Here is a 20314-nt window from a genome sequence, read left to right on the forward strand (position 1 = left end):
TTAGGTGCTGTCGAGTTGGTTCCGACTCATAGTGACCCTTTATACAATAGAACAAAACGCTGCCCGGTCCTGCGTCATCCTCACACTCGTTGCTGTCTTTGAGCTCACTGTTGCAGCCACTGTGTCAATCCATGTAGATGTATACCTTTAATGTATAAATGTCTAAAGCCTTTGCTTTATACACCAAACCAAAACCAAACCCGTTACCGTCAAGTCAATTCATAGCAATCCTGTAGGACAGAGTAGAACTGCCCCATGGAGTTTCTCAGGCTGCAATCTTTATGGAAGCAGATTGCCATGTCTTTCTCCCTTGGAAAGGCTGATGGGTTCAAACCACCGCCATTTCGGTTAGCAGCCAAACGCTTTAACCACTGTGCTACCGGTTTTATACAAAGAGGTGACCAAGCAGGACTTTCGTCCAGGCAGTTGTGGTATCTGGGATGGGCTGCAATTACAGAAAAGCAAAACAGCCAGCCAGGTGCCTCTGGCCCTTGACCAGGTTTCTGCTGTCCTTGGCCTTGTCCCTGTCACCTGCAGATCATAAAGCAAATGCCTTCAGCGTCCCACTATCAGAGGGGTGCTTCCTCACACCAGGGGGCCGGGCTGGAAGCTGGAAAGCTCCTGCCATTCTTACAGTGTCCAGGTGCGTCCGCTGGTGTTTGGCGCGGTCGCTGGAGTTACTGAACGCCTTCTGGCAGCCCGGATGCTGGCACAGATACGGCTTCTCCCCGGTGTGGCTCCGCAAGTGAATCTTGAGATTTTCGAGCCGTGAAAAGGCCTTCTTGCAACCTTCAAACTGCAAAGAGAAAACAATTTTTGATTGTTGAGAACGATCTTGAGTGCTTGAGTCTAGGCGGTGGGGAAGGAAAAAAATAAACGTCCTTACTTTGTACTTGGCCGAAAACAATGAAGTAAAATGAAATCCAAACAGTAACAAATATTGCTTCTAAAATTAGCTGCATGTTTATGTGAATGGCACGTCGCCACTGAATATACATAACACTTTTCATACCAGATTTGGGTCCCAAACTGATTTCTGTGATTACTTATGTCAGAGAAAATCACTGTGAGCCATCTGGTTCAGTTAATAAAAATACAGTAATGCATGTCTTAAAGATTTATTAAAAAATTAACACACTTTTCCATTTCCAAATTGGTCTAAATTGAAGGAACCAGGAAGGAAGAAGCTTTTTAACAACTAATAAACTAACAAGAAAAATCAGAGTGATGTATGAGAGAAAAGCAGAATTGGAGATCCAAAGATCCAGGAAGAAAAAGGGGTGTGCTGGCTGGCTTCTCTTTGATCATAAACTATTTTAACCATATTTTTTGGGGTCGTCAACAACCAAACAAGTGACCTTTTTAAGGTAGAGAGTGGTGCCAAGCCTAATGAGATCAAGTTTTTGCATGCTTTTTGAAAGGACCAGTGGTGCAAATAGTTACTGTGCTTGGCTGCTAACTAAAAGATTGGAGGTTCGAGTCCACTCAGAGGCACCTCGGAAGAAAGGCCTGGTGACCTTCCACCAAAAAAATCAGCCATTGAAAACCCTATGAAGCACATTTCTACTCTACACACACGGGGTTGCCATGAGTCGATATCCACTCAACGGCAACTGGTTTTTGATTTCTGATTTTAAAAAGGAACTGGAAGATAGTTCCTTTAGTGCTACATCATTTTCCAAATAAAACACTTTTTTTTCTTAAAGAAATTCTGTTGTCTAATTCATGAATAGAAGAATTGAAAATGAAAGTTTGAAGATTTTAAGAAATGCTTCCTTGGTTGGTCAATAACATTTACTGACGGTAATATTTACTTAATGCCTTGTGTGGGCACAATTTCAGCTAATATTGTAGGGCCAGAGTGATTTCTATCCTTGAAGTAACAATCTAATAATAAAAAAAAGAATGTGTTAGAGAAAGGCGATAAATGAAGCATAAAGGTGAGATGAGGATTTCTCTTTTAACTCTCTCTCTGGTGTTAAACCCTAGCATATTTATGTTACGTAGACAGTTTTAATCCCATTTGAGTTCCCGCTGGAAGAGAAACTTAGAAACATAAAAAAAAAAAAAACAACCAGAAACAAAGCATGATATGTTTAAAGTGATTAAGAAGCCTCCCTTCTTCAGAGAGAAGTGTAGGTGTACGTGTGTGAGAGGGTACAGGACAGAATGCAAGGGAAGCGGGGAAATTCAAGACGGTTTTCAATCAAAATTAGCAGGCATTAACTTAAACTTAGTGAAAGCAAGGTCATAAAACGTGTTGGTTCTTCCACTGATGACAAGAGATGGTGAAGGGCATGATAGTGAAGGGATGATCCACAGCTGGCCAGGTGATGCCTACCTGAAAAAGGATGAAGCAAGTAGAACGAACAATCCAACATGCCATAACTCCATCTATTTAAGTGGTCCGGATTTTGCAGGCTGGAGTATTTTAAGAAATTTATGGAAGTTGCACTTATTTTTGATTGAGAGTTATACATGTTTCACAGACATATGTTGGTTTATTTCAATTTTGATATTTTGCTTAAAATAATTTCGGTGTTTTCCTGATTTCACATAAAAAATAAATTTAGACCGAACAGAAGATGATTGCTGACGAAGCCAACTACTTTTTCAGCAGAGCGAAAGGCGCATCGTGCTAAGTTGCTTTTGGCAGGAGGGCCAGGAGGAGTGCGGAGTTAAGGGGCCCATTTCCTCAGGCTCTCCAGTGAGTCTCCGACCTGAGAGTAAAGCTGCTGCACGTTAACCCCCAGTTCACAGGTAACAGGGCTCTGCCAAGCAAGCCTCTGTTTTTAGGTTCTCGCTGAATAATGACTCAGAGCAAATGCCTGGAACTCAGCTTATTTAACTTGGAATCAGCTGGTGGACCACACTTAGGTCTGCAATGAACCTGTGGTCTTGGCCATGCTAAGCCTGGAGCCCAGCAAGGCTTTATTCTGTAGAGTGGATTCCTTTCTGGGGCCCTCTCCAAGGGTGCATACCCAGACCTGGCAGGCCCCAGATCCACTCACTTCCACAGCGCCCCAGATCTTGGTCCCAGAGAAGGCTACACTGTTTGGGCCCAAATGGGAGTGAGGAAGCATGCTGGAATAGCTTAATAAGGTTTCCGTGAGTGTCGGAGGACACGAAACCGCTGGATCCACTGTACAGTGACTGGAAACTCCCTGACATGTCCTAGAACTAATTCAAACTGTCCACCTGATCACAAATAACCTGCATGTAGACTAATGTTTCTAAGCTTTTTCCAGTTAAATGTCCACTTAAATGCCCAGTAAAACGTCCACTTAAAAGTCAGCTAATTGCTACTATTATTCCTGTTAACAGAAACAATACTCAAAGACAAAGGGGTTTGTTGTATTCCAAGCAAGTCAGTGAAAGTGAACCACATCTCAAAACATCTTGACCATTTTTAATTAACAAGGATGGAGAAAAATATGCAGCCCCAGGCTGAAAAATGACAACAAAAAGATTATCTATAATCAGTTGCCATCAAGTAGACTCCAACTCACGGCCACCCCATATGTGTCAGAGTAGAACTGTGCTCCATAAGGTCTTCATGGCTGTGACCTTTCAGAAGCAGATCACCGGGCCTTTCCTCCAAGGTGCCTCAAGGTAGGTACAAATCGGCAACCTTTAGGTTCGCAGCCAAGCGCTGAACTGTGCCACTCAGGGACTCCAAGACTGTCTATAACGTACTGAAAATCCAGCTGCTATCAGATACTTCCTTGGCAACAACAACAAAAACTGCTGGAAGACAACAGAGCAGCTTACAGTAATTTCAGGGAAGATGATAAAGAGTTTTGACCTCACCTACTTTCTACTCCACCGAGTGGTATGAATAAAGGCATAACTCAAAAAAAACCAGATCAGTTGCCACTGAGTAGATTCTGACTCCTGGCGACCCCCATGCGTTTCAGAGTAGAACTTTCCTCTATAGGGTTTTCAATGGCTGATTTTTCAGAAGCCGACTGCCAGGCACCCCTGGGTGGATTCGAACCACCAACCTTTTTGTTAGTAATCAGGAACTTAGGCATTTGCAACACCCAGGGACTTCTGAATAAAGGTAGGAGAATGGCAATTCACGTATTTAGAGGTTCAGGATATATACTACCCCATGACTCTTGTTGAAAACACTCTACCTGAAGAACCCATGCAACCCAAACCAGAGAAATCAGGCACCGAAGAACTGGCAAATGGCTGGGAGGGAGGGGCTGACACCTAGCTCATGGCCACACCTGACCGAACTTGCCACACTAACGATCCCGTAGGAATAGGAAGGCGATGATGTTCCTGTCTCCCACGGTATCTGGATAAAACTTGAAAGCAAACAAATTTATAAGGAATCAGGGGTGGATTATTCAAGTAGCAAGGTAAGCACGGTGCTCACCCTGCTTACCAGATCATCTGTAGTGAACAAGTTCACATTTTTTCACCACATCAAAGACTCTGCTTCTAGGTATGGCTGGCATCTGTCTCTCTCCCAACCCCACAGCACCTTCCTACAGAATCAAAGCTTCTTTTCAAATTTACAGTCCCTGACAGGGATGATGACCCAGTAAAGAAGGTAAGCACAGTGTTTCCCTGTGCTTACTTCTAATCTGTAGCGAACAATTTCACATGGGTTTCACTACATGATTAGGAAGTAAGCACATGTAAGCCAGTGCTTACCTTTCTTATGGGGTCATCCGCCCCTGTAAGGAATCATTATCATTCATGATGGGAACAACCCTATAATTCAGCACAAGATCTACCCCTAGATCCATAAATTCAATTAAGCGCAAATACAGGGAAAATAAACCAACTTTAGGTGGGCCTACTAAAGATTGTTAAGAAATATACCACAACTAGATTCTTTGGATGACGTTTTCTTTCTTATTGTTTCATGTTTTCCAGATCTTGGATGAGTGTGTCTTGCCTTGTAGATGAACATCTAAGCTTACAGAAATAAGGACTGTTAGGAGGAGTGTAGCAGCCCTAGTGCTGCAGTGGTTAAAGCACTCTGCTACTAACCAAAAGGTCGGTGGTTGGAACCCACCACGGCAGAAAGATGTGGCAGTCGGCTTCTGTAAAGATTACAGCCTTGGAAACCCTATGGGGCAGTTCTACTCTGCTCTATAGCATACTGTCAGAATCCCCTGGACAACAACAGGTTATTAGGGGAAGGGTCTGCCTAAACTCGGCCAGATGTTTCTCATGGAGATTTCTGAAGTGTAAGGCTCACCCTGGGATCTAAGATCCAAACTGTCACATCATTGCTCATGTCACTGCTGCTGACCAGCCCCCACACAAAGATTAACCAACGTCCGACTCGCCCATCTTCTCCTCCAAGACGGGCAGCGGAACCATGAACCCAAGCCCAGAGACACCCAACTGGATCACTGCCTGGGGCTCAAAAACAAGCCATATGTAAGAAGACAGGAGGAAACACACAAACTGAGTCCAAGGGGGTAAGCAGAAGGAGGAAAAACAGAACATAAAAGGGTGGCAATGTGAGGGTGGGCTGGGAAAGGGGCCTGGTGTCAGTTGAACATTTATTCTGTGCCAAGCTCCTCACTAGTATTTTCACCTCTGTTAGTGTTTTTAGCTCAACAGCATTCCCCTCCACCCGCAACAAGCAATGAGTAGGTCTGTCTTGGTTTCTTGGTGCTGCTGTAACGGAAACATCACAAGTGGGGGTCTGCGGGAAACAGAAATTTCTACTCTCACAGTTCAGGAGACTAGAAGTCTGAATTCAGGGCGCCAACTCTAGGGAAAGGCCCTCTCTAGCCTGTTTAGAGGAAAATCCTTGTTTTTTTTGGCTTCTCTTCCTTGGTTCCTTGGTGACGTCCACATGCCATTAATCTTTCCCCATTTGTGCTTTCTTGCTCCTGTGCCTAATCTGCTCGTTTTATATTTCAGAAGTGATTAAGACACACCCTATACTGATACAGCCACCTTAACATAACAAAGAAAGAAAACCCTATTCCCAAATAGGATAACACTGACAGGTGGACCCTTTGCCACTGAGTGGATGTCGACTCATAGTGAACCTAGAGGGCAGAGTTGAACTGTCCCATAGGGTTGCAAGGTTAGAATCTCTATGGAAGCAGAATGCCACATCTTTCCCCTGTGGAGCAGCTGATAAGTTTGAACCACCAACCTTTCTGTTCGCAGCAGAGCGCTTTAACTGCTGCACCATCAAGGCTCCTCGACAGGTATAGGAGTTAGGATTTACAATACATATTTTTGTGGGACAAAATTCAATCCATAACAACATCCTATGAACATGATACTATGCATTAGACATTGGGAGGGACAAATGAATAAGACTCAAACAAGAGAGATGGAAGCAAGGCCAATGCATACAGCAGGGCAGGTTGTCTACTGCAAACCCTGAGCAGTGGTTCTCAAAGACGTGCTTCCAGGACCACGTCGCCACCAGCAGCAGCAGCGACTGGGACATTTTCAGAAATACAGATTCTCTGGTCCCACCTAGCCCCCATGAATCAGAAGCCGGGGGCATGGGGGGCAGCTATTTGAGGGTCATCAAGTCCCCCAGGAAATCCTGATGGCGGCTACAGCGTGAGAGTCGGTGAGTTAGGGGAGGCCATGTGCATTGTCATCATTGTGGATTTGTGTATTTTTTACAAAAACTTTCTGACAGAGTGTCTTGCAGAATTCACATATTTCTAATTCAGACAAGTCATATGGACTAGTAGCATCCTGGACTGAAGAAAGGGCAGCCCAGTGGGAGTCTCTGGGTGGTGCAAACAGTTAAACATTCAACTACTAACTGAAAAGTTGGCAGTTTGAACCCACCAAGAGGCACCTTGGAAGAAAGTCCTGGTGATTTGCTTCCAAAAGGTCACAGCCATTGAAAATCCTATGAAGTGCACGTCCACTCTGCACACATGGGATCGCCAAGAGTCTGAGTCAACTTGATGGCAACGGGTTTTACTCTAGGGTATGACAGGGTCATCTCCATTCACACACCCAATGGGGCAACCCCCAGAAAGCCATTCCCTTAAACAGGTACTAGAGTCTCCCTGGAGTCCTGGCGGGGTGCCAACAGTTAACACAGTCACTGCTAACTGAAAGGTCAGAAGTTTGAGTCCACCTAGTAACACCTCGGAAGAAAGGCCTGGCAATCTATTTTTGGAAACTCAGCACTGAAAACCCTATGGAGTACAGTTCTCACAAGGACACCGTGAGTCGGAGTTGACTCGACAGTAACTGGTAAGAAATTCTTTTAACTCCCGACTTTTTAACCTGATAGCAGGCAGATGTCTGGTTCTGTAATAGGTACGCCCATAAGTTCCCTCCATGGTCTCCTGACCAATAAACGCTGTGCATTTCCACCGCCCAATGCATCCTCCTGCTAAGAGTAAGCACTGCAGGGGAGGGAATAGTTTTCCATTTGCACATTTCAGTGGCTTTACAGAAACTACGAGAACCATGCATGAAACTGTAAGTGACAGAATTTCAAATCTCACAGATTCTGAAGATACTGTACGGCATGAAGCCACACTCCGAGAAAAATCTTTTTAACTCTGAGGCTGTTTTCCAATAACAAACTTTAATTAAAAAGTATAAGTTGTCTTAAACCCCAAGAACCTAAGCTTGCACCACTTTACTAATTTAGGAGCTTATTTCATATTTAAAGAATCACAACTGGACTGTAATCACCACCTATATATACCCGCTTGATTACGGATTGTTGACACTAAGTGGCATTAAGGTGACCTTTGATATAATACTTTCCCTTCCTATCAGAGGCTTTTGTGTAAGGTTCTGGAAATGAAAGGCTCATTAGACACCATTAAAGTAGGATTTATTCCATATGCGTAAGCAGTAATCAAGTAGAATATTACTCCCTACCCTAATCAGTTACTTAGAGTCCTGAGAAGCAGGCGTTCGTCTTCAAAGCAGTAATAACAGCGAACCTTTGCTGCTCAGGTTTCTATACTATTGCTAATGTCAACAGAATCCAAACAGAACGGAGGCTATGATGCTGGGCTTACTTTGAAAAATATACATTTGATTTCAATTAAGGTTCAGTGTTTATGACCCTTGGAGGTATACACTTTTACAATTTCATCAGTCAAGACCCATTAATCCCATTAGTGACGGCTGCCACCGTGATATGCTGAGCAGTGGCCAACTGACTGGTGAATTACATGCTAGTTCACATCTCCACGTACAGTTCAAAGACAACAGAGATGACAGGACTGGAGGACACGCCAGCAAATATTTCTAACGCCGTGGACACAGTCAAGATGACCTCCCCAAGAAGTCCAAGCGTTCAAGTCCATGTAAATCAAGGGCATACCTTCAAAAGGTTATCAAGGAAAGGTGGCCTCCCCTGTGGCTCATATACCTCAGAAATGCTGAGAAATCTGGGGCATGTATTTAGCTGGGATTTCCTTCTAGGAGTTTCCTTTTAGGGCAGTGCTTCCCAGCTTCACGTGCCTGTGACTCACCTTGGGGCAGACTCTGATTCTGCAGTAGGTCTAGAACTGGGGCCAAGAGTCTGCATTTCCAACCATCTCCCAGGTGGTATGTTGAATGTTTGGAGATTACACTTTGAGAAGCAAGGTTCTAGGTATCATTAAATGACCCTGATGGTGAAAAAGGTGCCCTGGGTGGCACAAATGGTTTGCTCTCAGCTACTAACTGAAAAGTTGGTGGTTCGAACCCACCCAGTGGTGCTGTGGAAGAAAGTCCCAGCGATCTGCTTCCGTAAGAACACAGCCATTGAAAACCCTGGGGAGCAGTTCTACTCTGTAACATATGGGTTTACCATGAGTCGGAATCGACTCAACAGCAAGGGGTTTAGTTTTCTGGGTTTTGGAGGTGGAAATTGTACCGTTTGATGGGATTAAAAAAAGCAGGAGAAATAAAATGCACAAAAGAACTAGAGAAGGAATAAAAGAACAAAGAAAGGGCTTGCCTTGGATGAGCCAAACTGTGGCAGCTTCATCCTTAGCGTGCGGAGCAGTAAAAATCTAATTTTAAAATTTAGGTTGGGAAGATAACCGAAAGTGTTGTCTGAGGGGGAAAAATGCAGAAGCAACGTCAGGGAAAAAAAAAAAGGAAAAGAATCAAAGCAGAACAATCGCCAGGAGCACATTGAGGCCATCTGATTTTGTTTGCCGTTCAGTCTAATTCCCATTTGCACAGATGGTCCTCCTTGTACCACCAGGGCTTTCTGATCCCAGCGCATGCTTATTAGTACTGGATGCTCCAGCTAATCTTAATATTTACCACATCAGTTTGTCGACAGTGTTACAGAAAGGGAGAAAAAACAAAAAAAATCAAATATTCTGAGGCTTTTTAAAAGCCTCTAGTTGACGAATTAATTACACTGAGTAATACGGAATTCCTCCAGCTCCCCGTTTCATTCACACTACTAATTCCACAGTGAGGACAGAGAACATGTCTCTTCGTGTTCTGGATTTATGATTCTACTCAGGTTTTCTGTCGGATGATCCTCTTGCTTATGATGAAACAATGTAACCATGAGCTCCTGTCTTTCCTTTTTCTTCTCTTCCTTGCTAAAAGTAATATCCAGTGTTATAACATGTCACAAGTTCTACTCAGAGTAATAGCAACCTCATTGAAACATTATTTCCAGGTGTGATGAAGTTGTTGTTAGCAGTGGTCAAGTCAGCTCCAACTTACGGCGACCCCCCGAGTACAACAGAATTAAACGCTGCCTGGTCCTGTACCATCTTCATGATCACTGGCATGCCTGAGTTCCTTGCTGCGACCATTGTGTATTCTGAGTGTCTTCCAGCACTGTATCACACAATATTCTGCTGTGATCCATAGGGTTTTCATTGGTTAATTCTTGGAAGTGGATGGCCTGACCTTTTTCCTAGTTGGCCTTAGTCTGGAAGCTCCACTAAAAACCTGTCCACCATGAGTGACCCTGCTGGTATTTGAAATACCAGTGGCATAGCTTCCAGCATCCCAGGAACACGCGAACCACGGGTGGAGGGGGTACGGCTGTTGTTAGCTGCCATCGTGTCAGCTCTGACTCGTGGTGACCTTATGAGTAACAAAACAAAATGGTGCCCGGTTCTGTGCCATCTTGATGATGTCGGTATGTTTGAGTCCATTGTTGTGGCTACTGGTAGGGTTAAACCATCAAAACAAAAAACCTGTTGCCGTTGAGTCGATTCCGACTCGTAGTGCCCCTATACAACAGAGTAGTATTGCTCAGACGGTTTCTAAGCAGTGGCTGGTGGGTTCGGACTGCTGACCTTTTGGTTAGCATCCAAGCTCGAAACCACTGCGCCACCAGGGCTCCATTGGCAGGGTTACCCCTGCTTCATCTGAGAGTCCTCTTAACTTCACAGAAAGCAGTGCACCCAAAACTGATCTTCCAAAGGTTCCTAAATAACTCTATACTTGCATTTCCTACAACAGCCTTCCAAACTTCCATGCCCCTTGATGTGGCCGTGGCAGCTGGAAGAGGGGAGAGGCTATGACCCATTGGCCTCCATGAGTCCCGGAACGACATACAGTCCTCATTTATCCAGATTTTCTGGAAGGATTAAACATTTTGTAGAATATAAAACCATTCCTGTCATGTTTTCCTGAACTGTAATTAGGGAATCCCAGTTACTATGTTTTTCCTTGTTATTCTGGAGTACAAAATAAAACCCGTAACTAGCTCATAAACACACTTCCTGGCTTGTGCTTCTTGGTTTGAATTAAGAAATCTGTATAAAATAAAGGTTCCCTAAGTGGAGCCCTGGTGGAACACTGGTTAAGAGCTTGTCTGCTAACCAAAAGGTCGGCAGTTCAAGTCCACTAACCACTCCTTGGAAGCCCTATGGGGGCAGTTCTACTCTGTCCTGTAGGGTCTCTATGAGATGGAATCAACTCGACGGCAATGGGTTTGGTTTGGTTTTTTGGAAGTGAGTAATGGGTGTCTTTTGGTTTATGACAATTCATTGCACTTTAACATTTTGGGTCATAGGTAGCAGCTGATCCTACAAAGGGTACTCTAAAGAGGTGGCAAAATAAATGAGGGCTCCACGCAACAAACAAAAACATAAAACTGTTTTTTGAGAAGCCACGTGACCATGTAGAGGGAAATATGTTATTTCTGTGCCAACATTTGAACCACATAAAATTTTTACGGAAATTATCAAGGCCCTGGTTTGTAACAGCTGAAAGGAGCTAGGGACAAATGGAACGTCATCACGGACGTTAACATTTGTAAGTGGACAAAGAGCACGTCACAGCACAACGCTGATCTTGAAGACATATCATACGGCCTCCTTCAGCTACTCAGCGAATAGCGGGTATCACATATTATTCGTGTTGTGTCAACACAATGCCAGAAAACTATGTTCTCAAGCAAGTAGTTATTTCTGTGAGGAGGATAAATAATGAAAAACTGGTTGTCTGAGGCTGTGTAAAGGAGCCCTGGTGGCACAGTGGTTAAACGCTTGGCTGCTAACTGAATGGTCGGTGGTTCAAACCCACCAGCCGCTCTGCAGGAGAGAGATGTGGCAGTCTGCTTCCATAAAGATTACAGCCTTGGAAACCCTATGGGGTAGTTCTAATCTGTCCTATAGGGTTGTTATGAGTCAGAATCAACTTGATGGCGACGGGTTTTTAGCCGGGTTGTGTAAACCTAACAATAACTTGGTTGTTGGATTTTGTTGTTATCGTCGTTATTTTATTAACATTAATTACATGCAGTGTGTGAGTTTATATACACTACAGCATGTATGGAGCCCTGGTGGCACAGTTAACGGCTCGGCTGCTAACCAGAAGGTCGGCAGTTCGAATCCACCAGCTGCTCCTTGGAAACCCTAGGGGGCAGTTCTACTCTGTCCTGTAGGATCGCTGTAAGTCAGAATTGACTCAAATGCAATGGGTAGAGTATGTATGGAGTCCCTGGGTGGCACAAACGGTTAAGCATTGGACTACTAGTCAAAAGGTTGGCAGTTTGAACCTACCCAGAGGTGCCTCGAAGACAGGCCTCATGATCTGCTTCTGAAACATCACAGCCTTGAAAACCCTACGGAGCAGTTCTACTCTGCACACATGGGGTTGCCATGAGTCAGAACTATCTCAACGGCAACTAACCACAACAAAGCCCATGTCTACTTCAGGGATTCTCAGTCAGGCCTCAACAACGTCCCTTTGATTACATGCCAGCAAAGCCAATCTATTTTATGGATACAAGACTGGCCCTGCATAAATGTACCTAAAAGGAATCCAATTATATAATTTTCTGCATACCTGTGTTTCCACCACATCACCAAAAACCAAATCAAACCCGTTACCGTTGAGTTGATTCCGACTCATAGCGACCCTATAGGACAGAGTAGAACTACCCCATGGGGTTTCCAAGCAGTGGCTGTTGGATTCCAACTGCCGACCTTTTGGTTGGCAGCCGAGCTCCTAACCACTGCGCCACCAGGGCTCCATCCCATCACCAGTTGCTGTCAATCTGATTCTGACTCATGGGGACGCCACATGTATCAGAGTAGAACTGTGCTCCCTAGGGTTTCCAATGGGTTTTTCAGAAATAGATTGCCAGGCCCTTCTTCCCAGGTGCCTCTGGGTAGAGCCGAACCTCCAACCTTTCAGTTAGCACTGCCTTTCTACCTACAGGGCAGCGCACTGATTTGATTGTCTCCCCCACTAGACGGTGAGCTGTATTAATCTTTGCCAGCAGAGGGTACAGTGCTTGGCATGTGCTCCAGTGACCGTAGATTCTTTGCTAAATAAATGCTAAACAAAATGAACAGAATACACCCTTTGTCAAAAAAAGTTATAATGACTTCCTAGCCCTCCTGAAGTAACCTCGGGAAGGCCTTTTCATTAGGTAGGGTGGGTCACTGCTCATGATGGCACCAAACGGTCAGCGTCGCAAAAGCTACCAAAGGCATCAATAGATGGGTTCTAGATGCTGGATGTTAACGTCCTATAGAACTAGTGTAAAATACACATTTAATTATTTCACCTTCCAGCCACGTGGGAAGACAATACTACTAACCACACAGACTTGTATTTTGTTGTGGCTGTGATGCATTAATTTCTTTAGTGATGTTCTGGGAAATCTGTAGCCATGCTGGGGACGTGAGCGAGCTGTTTCCCTACCACACCCTTTTCCAGACTTGGGCTAAACATACACAGACCCATTGGGAATATGCTATTAGCAATAACTCAAGGCATACAAATGCACGCCTTCTTTATACCTAAAGGAAAAGAAGCTGTTTTCCATTGTCCTTCAAAAGCTGAGCTAATATGCTCTCAAACATGCCAAGAAAGACCTCTGATCAGAGTTTCTCGTGCAAAGAAAAAATATCTTTGGGACCTTATCCTGCATTGCCCGCAGTCAAGTGTCCCCAAAGAGCAGGTCAAGTAATTTCCCGTGGAGCCACGCCTCTGTCAACCGCCCCACAGCCAACCTCTGTGAGCGGGAGGCAGAGACTGAAGCCTCGTGTCCCAGGTTATAACCAAGCCTAGCTACAGACTGTAGTCTAGTTCAGATACCAGGGCCTGTAGCAAGGACAACTGGTTGCTTCGTAATTGTCTCTGACCACAAAGAGCAGCAATACTCCTGCTTGCCTCCAGTTCTATTAAGAGTTGGTATGCCTGGTTTCACAGAGCTAAGCAATATATTTATTTATTCTGGTGTTTCCCAAAATGATGGCTGAATTCTGTCATCTCTTGACTGAGAAACTGTTTGCGGGTTGCAACAGAATGTATGCTAACATACATTTAGCAACACAAACCTCCAAGACAAACTGTTTGCTGATTATCTGGGCCCATAGGTGCAAATATGTGCATATGCACTTGTGGGTACAGTCGTGGGCACACGTTTTAACACCAGCACACAAATCCCACCCAGACTCTGTAAAAAATGTGTGTGTTTAAGATCTGTGTGCAGGGGTGTAGCGGCAAGCATGGATTTGCCAAGAGAGAAAAGGAAATTCACACACAAGGAGAATAATTTACCATAAATTGGCCCACACGGAGCTCAGTCCAAAAAAACAGGAGTGTAAGACGCCAACTTTTTAATGGCTCTTGCTATTCCAGATCTGGCCCCGACAAGCTCTGGAAGAGAGGTAAGTGGGCAGGAAAGATGGGATTAAAAAATTATATCTTAAGCCTTTTCCACTTTCAAATGTAAGATTTCCACCCCTGCGATGGGGGGAAGAGAGTGGCAGGGATATTTTCCTGACACTGTGCTTTTTTTCCACACAAAGCCGGCTTTCATTATGCACTGCCTAGATAAAAATTCTCTACTTCTTGCTCAAAGTCATCTGTGACTGGCTGCTTAAGAAGCAGCAGATATGAAAATAATGGAAAGAAAACCTTGCATTAGCCCTGGTGGCCGTGACAGAGGTGTGATCCCAGACGGATGCGGACTGCAGCCCCGCAGACCGAGTGTTGACAGTCTTTATTGACAACTAACACTGGTTCATCCACAGCCACACTCACTCGCTTGCTTCCCAAATACTTCCCCTCCAGTTGTCTTTCTTTCACAGCTGAGCGTTTCTGCACGGCTTTCCCCTTTCAAGCCTGAGGGGCACACAGCGAAAAAATAAAAACCTAAACCATTTGCTGACGAGTCGTTTCCTTCCTACGGCGACATAAAGCAGGTGCTTGAGGAAAAGAAACAGAAAGCCTTTCCGTTCTTTCCACTTGCCCTTCCCCTTCTTCTCCCTCACTCTGGTTTTGAACTATTCTATCCCATCCCCAGAAGTGCTGGTGGGACAGTGGTTAAGTGCTCGGCTGCTACCCAAAAAGTCAGCAGTTAGATACCACCAGCCCCTCCGCAGGAGAAAGCTGTGGCAGTCTGCTTCTGTAAATATTACAGCTTTGGAAACCCAATGGGGCAGTTCTACTCTGTCCTACAGGGTCGCTACGAGTCGGGGTCTGACTCGATGGCAATGGGCTGGTTGAACTGGTATCCCATCTCCAGGGGCAGTGGCGGTTCAGTGGTAGAATTCTCGCCTTCCATTGCAGGAGACCCAGGTTCCCTTTCCAGCCAACGCACCTCAGGCACAGCCACTACCCATCTGTCCCTGGAGGCTTGCGTGTTGCTGGGATGCTAAACAGGTTTCGGCAGAGCTTCCAGACTAAGATGGACGAGGAAGAAAGGCCTGGCGACAACTTCCAAAAAGCAGCTGATGGAAAACCTATGGATCACAACCGTCCAATGTGTAACCGATCACGGGCATGGCTGAGGACTGGGCAGTGTTCTGTCCCCTTGTGCAGGGGCTTGCCATGAGCTGGGGGCCAACTCGACGACACCTGACAGCAACAACAAACCCCCCCTTTGAAATCTTCTCCTTCTTGGCTGTTGAGGAGATTGCTCTTACACCTTACCCCTTCTTCCTATATGCTCATGGTTCACACGTGGGCAAGAAACTGTCATTAAATCCATTAGCCCTTCCCAGCTGTGACCTTTGAGGCTTGGGCACTCACAGAATACTCAATCGCTGCGTGTACGTGCTGAGCTTTTGTTGTTGTTTTATTTCCCCAATATTCTATTATGAAAATTTTCAAATACACAGCACATTCGATAGGGAATGCTCCAATCTAGATTCTACAATTAGCGTTTTATTGGACTTTTGTTTTAATCACGTATTTATCCTTCTATCCACCCATCAATCCAACTTAGCTGTTGTAAAAATACAGATAAAGATAACAAATTTGCTATTTATTGTTGTAAAAATACAAATAAAGATAACATTTGCCAGCTCAACATTTTTCACTTGTATACTTCAGCGACGCCTATTACTTTGAATTATACAGCTTTGAGCCCTGTAATTCGTACAAAAACCCCTCAGCTAAGAATTGTAACCTCAATTTTCTTGGCTATCCTACTGAACACAACTTCCACCCCTTCTCTGTGGCAAGTGTTTCTGTTTATCACGAGAATGATGGATCTACCCCAATTGTTTCTGGAAAGTTTCGGGTGCTGTTGTTGTTAGGTGCCATCAAGTCGATTTTTTACTCATAGCGACCCCGTGTGACAGAGCAGAACTGCCCCATAGGGATTTCTAGGCTCTAATCTTTATGGTGGCAGATTGCCAGGTCTTTCAACCGCGGAGTCACGGGGTGCGTTCAAACCACCAATCTTTCCGTTAGCAGCCAAGCACTTCACCACTTGTGCCTCCAAGGCTCCTTAATCTTTGGGGTAGATGGGGCTATTTCATCATCTCGAATATTTCAATTTGCTGAGAACATTGGTCTAATTATTCAGGGTAGCTGGCCATTGTATTGACTTTAAACTTTCATTGTTACTAGTCTCCAAAGACAGAAGAATGAGCAAAACAGGTGTTTCCAAGATATACTTCTTCCTTTATCTCCTCGCCAGTTCACAGAGCTAACAATCCTATTTGAAACTGCTTGTTATTGTTAGTGTGAGTTGATACGAGATGATTCCTACTCATGGAGACCCCATGTGTTACACAGGAGAACTGCTCCGTAGGGTTTTCTTGGTTGTAATATTAGTGGAAGCAGATCGCCAGGTCTTTCTTCCACGGAGCCGCTGGGTGGGTCTGAAAATGCCAACCTTTAGGTTAGCAGTTGAACGGAAACCATCTGTGCCCCCTTGGGACCTAATGAAAGCCTGGCAATCTGCCTCCAAAAGGTCACTGCCTTGAAAACCCTATGGAGCAGTTCTACTCTGCACACAGGGGTCACATGAGTTGGAATTGACTTGACAACAATCAATAACAACAACAGGGACCTTACGAAAGTGCTTTGTACACAGTAAATTCTCAATAATGTTAGCCTTTGTCCTCATCATTCTTTATGTATTTGGATCTAGTATTATTACTCCACTTTACAAGTGAAGGGAATTGAAGTCAGAGAGGTTAAGTAACTTGTGAAGGTCACAAAGCTTGTAAGTGGCAGGGCCCCTCCTAGAACATGGACTTCTGTCTCAATTATTTCCCTGCTTTACCCAAGTATTTCCTCCACACAACAGCCAAGCAAATGTTACTTCTCAATGCTGTCGAGGAGATAAGGAAAGAAACATGTTTTGGAAGCAATTCAATTGCACTGTTTCTTTTGTTTCTTCACAAAGTGAAAAATATTAGCAGTTTCAATTCGCCTCAAGGGTCAATTCTAAATTATCCCCGTCATTCTCACCAAAGTCTGAACACAGAGTTAAGCCATCAGCAATGTCTATAAAGTAACGTGAGCCTTGTGTTCTTGGCATAATCTTCCTCTTTACTAACTGTAATTCTCAAATCAAAGATAAACAACAAAATATGTGATACCATCAGCAAGCCACTAGATGCTGGGGCTGCTGCAACACGAATGCAAAGTAGACCTGGCATGAAAGAGTTAACCTGAGATTCTAGAAGAACCTCCAGGCTGCATCTATAGCCAAACAATGAAATACTCTACAGCAAGAACTCTTACTCATTTAATCCCTTTACTACCGATTTACCAATGGTGACAAAATTTGGCCCTTCTTAGATGTATACTTAGCTAAGCCTCTCTTCAAAGTAACTTGACTTATGAAGAAAAAAGAAAGATGTTTTATATGTTCCAATAAACTACTAAGTGACTAATACATATTAAAACCAAAACCAGTTACTGTCGAATTGACTCAGGCTCATGGCAACCCCATGTGTGTCAGAGTAGAACTGTGCTCCACAGGATTTTCAAAGGCTGCCTTTTCAGAAGTCGATCCTCAGGCCTTTCTTCTGAGGCACCTTTGGGTGGATTTGAACCTCCAACATTTAGGTTAGTAGCTGAGCATGTTAACAATTCGTACCACCCAAGACTTCCTTAATACATATTCCAAACAAAACCCTTTGCCGTCGAGTCCATTCCAACTCATAGAGATCCTGTAGGACAGAGCAGAATTGCCAAGTGGTTAGCAGCCAAGTTCTTAAACACTGTGCCACCAGGGCTCCTAATACATATTAGGTGCTCAATAAATGTTTATTGGACAAATGATTAACTGATTGAATTTTTGCCTCCATATTTGTTGTACCACTCTAACTCCACTCAAAACAAAATTCCCTGAGGGCAAAACAATCCATTTTACTATTTTCCTTTGTTGGATATAAGAATCCAGTCTTTTCTTTTTAATTTTGTTCCCCTTCCAGTATTTTCCAACCTACTGAATTTATCACTCTGCTTGATATTACTGACACATGGCCTGTTGCCAGAATATCTAGTCCTCAGAGAGGAGACCTTCGTCGTAGTTAATCACAAGAATTCCCCATGGGGTTCCACAGTAGGAGAATTTGTCCCTGTCTCCCCCTCTCCCACTTATTTTTGCCTGGTTGAGTGTGAAAACTTTTGATCATATTTAAGTAGAATTAACATCTGTACCTTTTATGTAAGGAGCCCTGGTGGTGTGGTGGTTAAGAGCTCAGCTGCTAACTGAAAGGTTGGCGGTTCAAACCCACCAGCCACCAGCCCCTCCGTAGGAGAATGATGTGGCAGTCTGCTCTGTAAAGGTTACAGCCTTGGAAACCCTATGGGGCAGTTCTACTCTCTCTTACAGGGTCACTGTGAGTTGGAATCAACTTGATGGTAGCGAGTCTATTTTTGGTGACCCTTTATGTGGCCACACTGATACTATTTTTTATTAAGATGTGTGTGTACATGTCAATCATTTGTACACAGTAAGGTTTCAGAACTTTTTTTCTTTTCCACCCCATTTCACCTCCACATTAATGACGCATATGGATTTTTGCATGACAGACTCCAGTTTGATTAATGTATTGATCCATGTAACATCCATTCAGTGATGTATTTAGGAGTGAGACCGTTATACTGTAACTGAATGGAATTAAGTTTAGGTCAGGAGACCTATGACCCAACCTTTAAGTCTCATCTAGACCACAATCCAGCAGCAGACTGTTTGCCTCTTTGGCGCTTCGTTTTTCCATTCGTAAAAGGAGGCTGTTCGTTCCAACTTACGTTTTCCATGCTTTATAGTTTTAAAACTGATCAATTCTATAGATCTACCCATAAAATACTCAGATTCAAGCTAAGCAACTGTTTGTCTCCCAAGCTCTATGCCACTCGGGTTTTTTTTTATTTTTTCCTTCTCTGACATCTATATTTTCCCTTTCTCCCTTCTCCCAACTCCCCAAATTTTTTTGTTTCTTCTCCCTCCTCATCTTCTCCTTGTCCTCGTCTTTCTTCTTCTTTATTTTGAAAAATAAGTGCCTCTTATTCAGTCATAATAAAAGAAAAAACAATTGCCATCAAGTCAGTTCCAACTCATGGAGACCCCATGTGTGTCAGAGTAGACCTGTGCTCCACAGAGTTTTCAATGGTTGATTTTTCAGAAGTAGATCTCTAGGACTTTCTTCCAAGTTGCCGTTGGGTGGAATGAAATCTCCAAACTTTTGTTTAGCAGCTGAACACTTAAACTGTTTCTGCCACCCAAAGCCTTCCAGCCAATAGTAATAGTTCATCTAATGCTTAACCAAAGATAGGAGAACAGATCACCCCATATAAGTGAGGTACAAACACAGCCACATTCACATTCAAGCACTTGAACCCAACCAACCCCAAACCCACTGCTGTCAAGTCAACTCCGACTCACAGCGACCCCATAGGGTTTTCAAGGCTGTAAATCTCTACAGAAGCAGACTGCCACATCTTTCTCCCTCGGAGCCAGGAGTGGTTTCAAACCGCTGACTTTCGGTTAGCAGTTGATTGCTTTAAGCACTGCACCACCAGGGCTCCTTTCAAGCAATTGAAGGACCTTATTAATGCCACCAAATCCATATCCAGTGGGCACCTCTGTCCTGATCTTACTTGACTTGGTAGCACTATGCGCCATATTGGCCTTCTATCTTCGGGGCACTCTCTTCTCTGGCTTCCATGACATTACTATTTGGTTTCCCCCAACTTTACTTTGGTTTCCCCCAGCTTCTCCGGTGACCCCTCTCAGACTCCTCTGCCTCTTCCTCCTCCCTGCAACCAGTCCATCTTAGAGGACTTAAGGCTCTGTCCCCGACTAACTTTCATTTTCACTCCATAACCTCCTCCTAGATGATTTCATACATGCATGGCTCCAACTATCATCCTCATGTTGCTGACAATCAATCAATATTATCTTTACTTATTTATTTACACACATTTAAAGTAATCCTCTTATGAATATAGAGGCACTGCAAGTGCATTATAGAAAAATCTTAAAAAAGAGACAAGTAAAAGCGGACGAAAAACTTTACATTCTAACCATAGAGTGAATATCCTTGGTAACATCATTCCAGATCTTTTCCTGTGCACCGTTTTAAGCCAAATGTTTTGTAACCTGATTTTTAAAAAACCAGCATACTCTTCTGCAACTTGATTATTTTAGTAA

The 20314-nt window shown here is 43.9% G+C and overlaps 1 protein-coding gene across 1 annotated transcript in view; it reads right to left on the minus strand.

Annotated features, from left to right (window-relative positions):
• Positions 1-20314, minus strand: part of GLIS3 (GLIS family zinc finger 3) — a 549271-nt gene that overhangs the window by 114599 nt on the left and 414358 nt on the right. Inside the window, exon 5 of the mRNA XM_023728586.1 lies at positions 635-796. Within this exon, the coding sequence (XP_023584354.1) occupies positions 635-796 (162 nt within the window). The remainder of the gene's footprint in view (positions 1-634; positions 797-20314) is intronic.

The sequence above is a fragment of the Trichechus manatus genome, unplaced genomic scaffold (genome assembly GCF_000243295.1).
Source record: "Trichechus manatus latirostris isolate Lorelei unplaced genomic scaffold, TriManLat1.0 scaffold00025, whole genome shotgun sequence".
Lineage (NCBI taxonomy): Eukaryota > Metazoa > Chordata > Mammalia > Sirenia > Trichechidae > Trichechus > Trichechus manatus.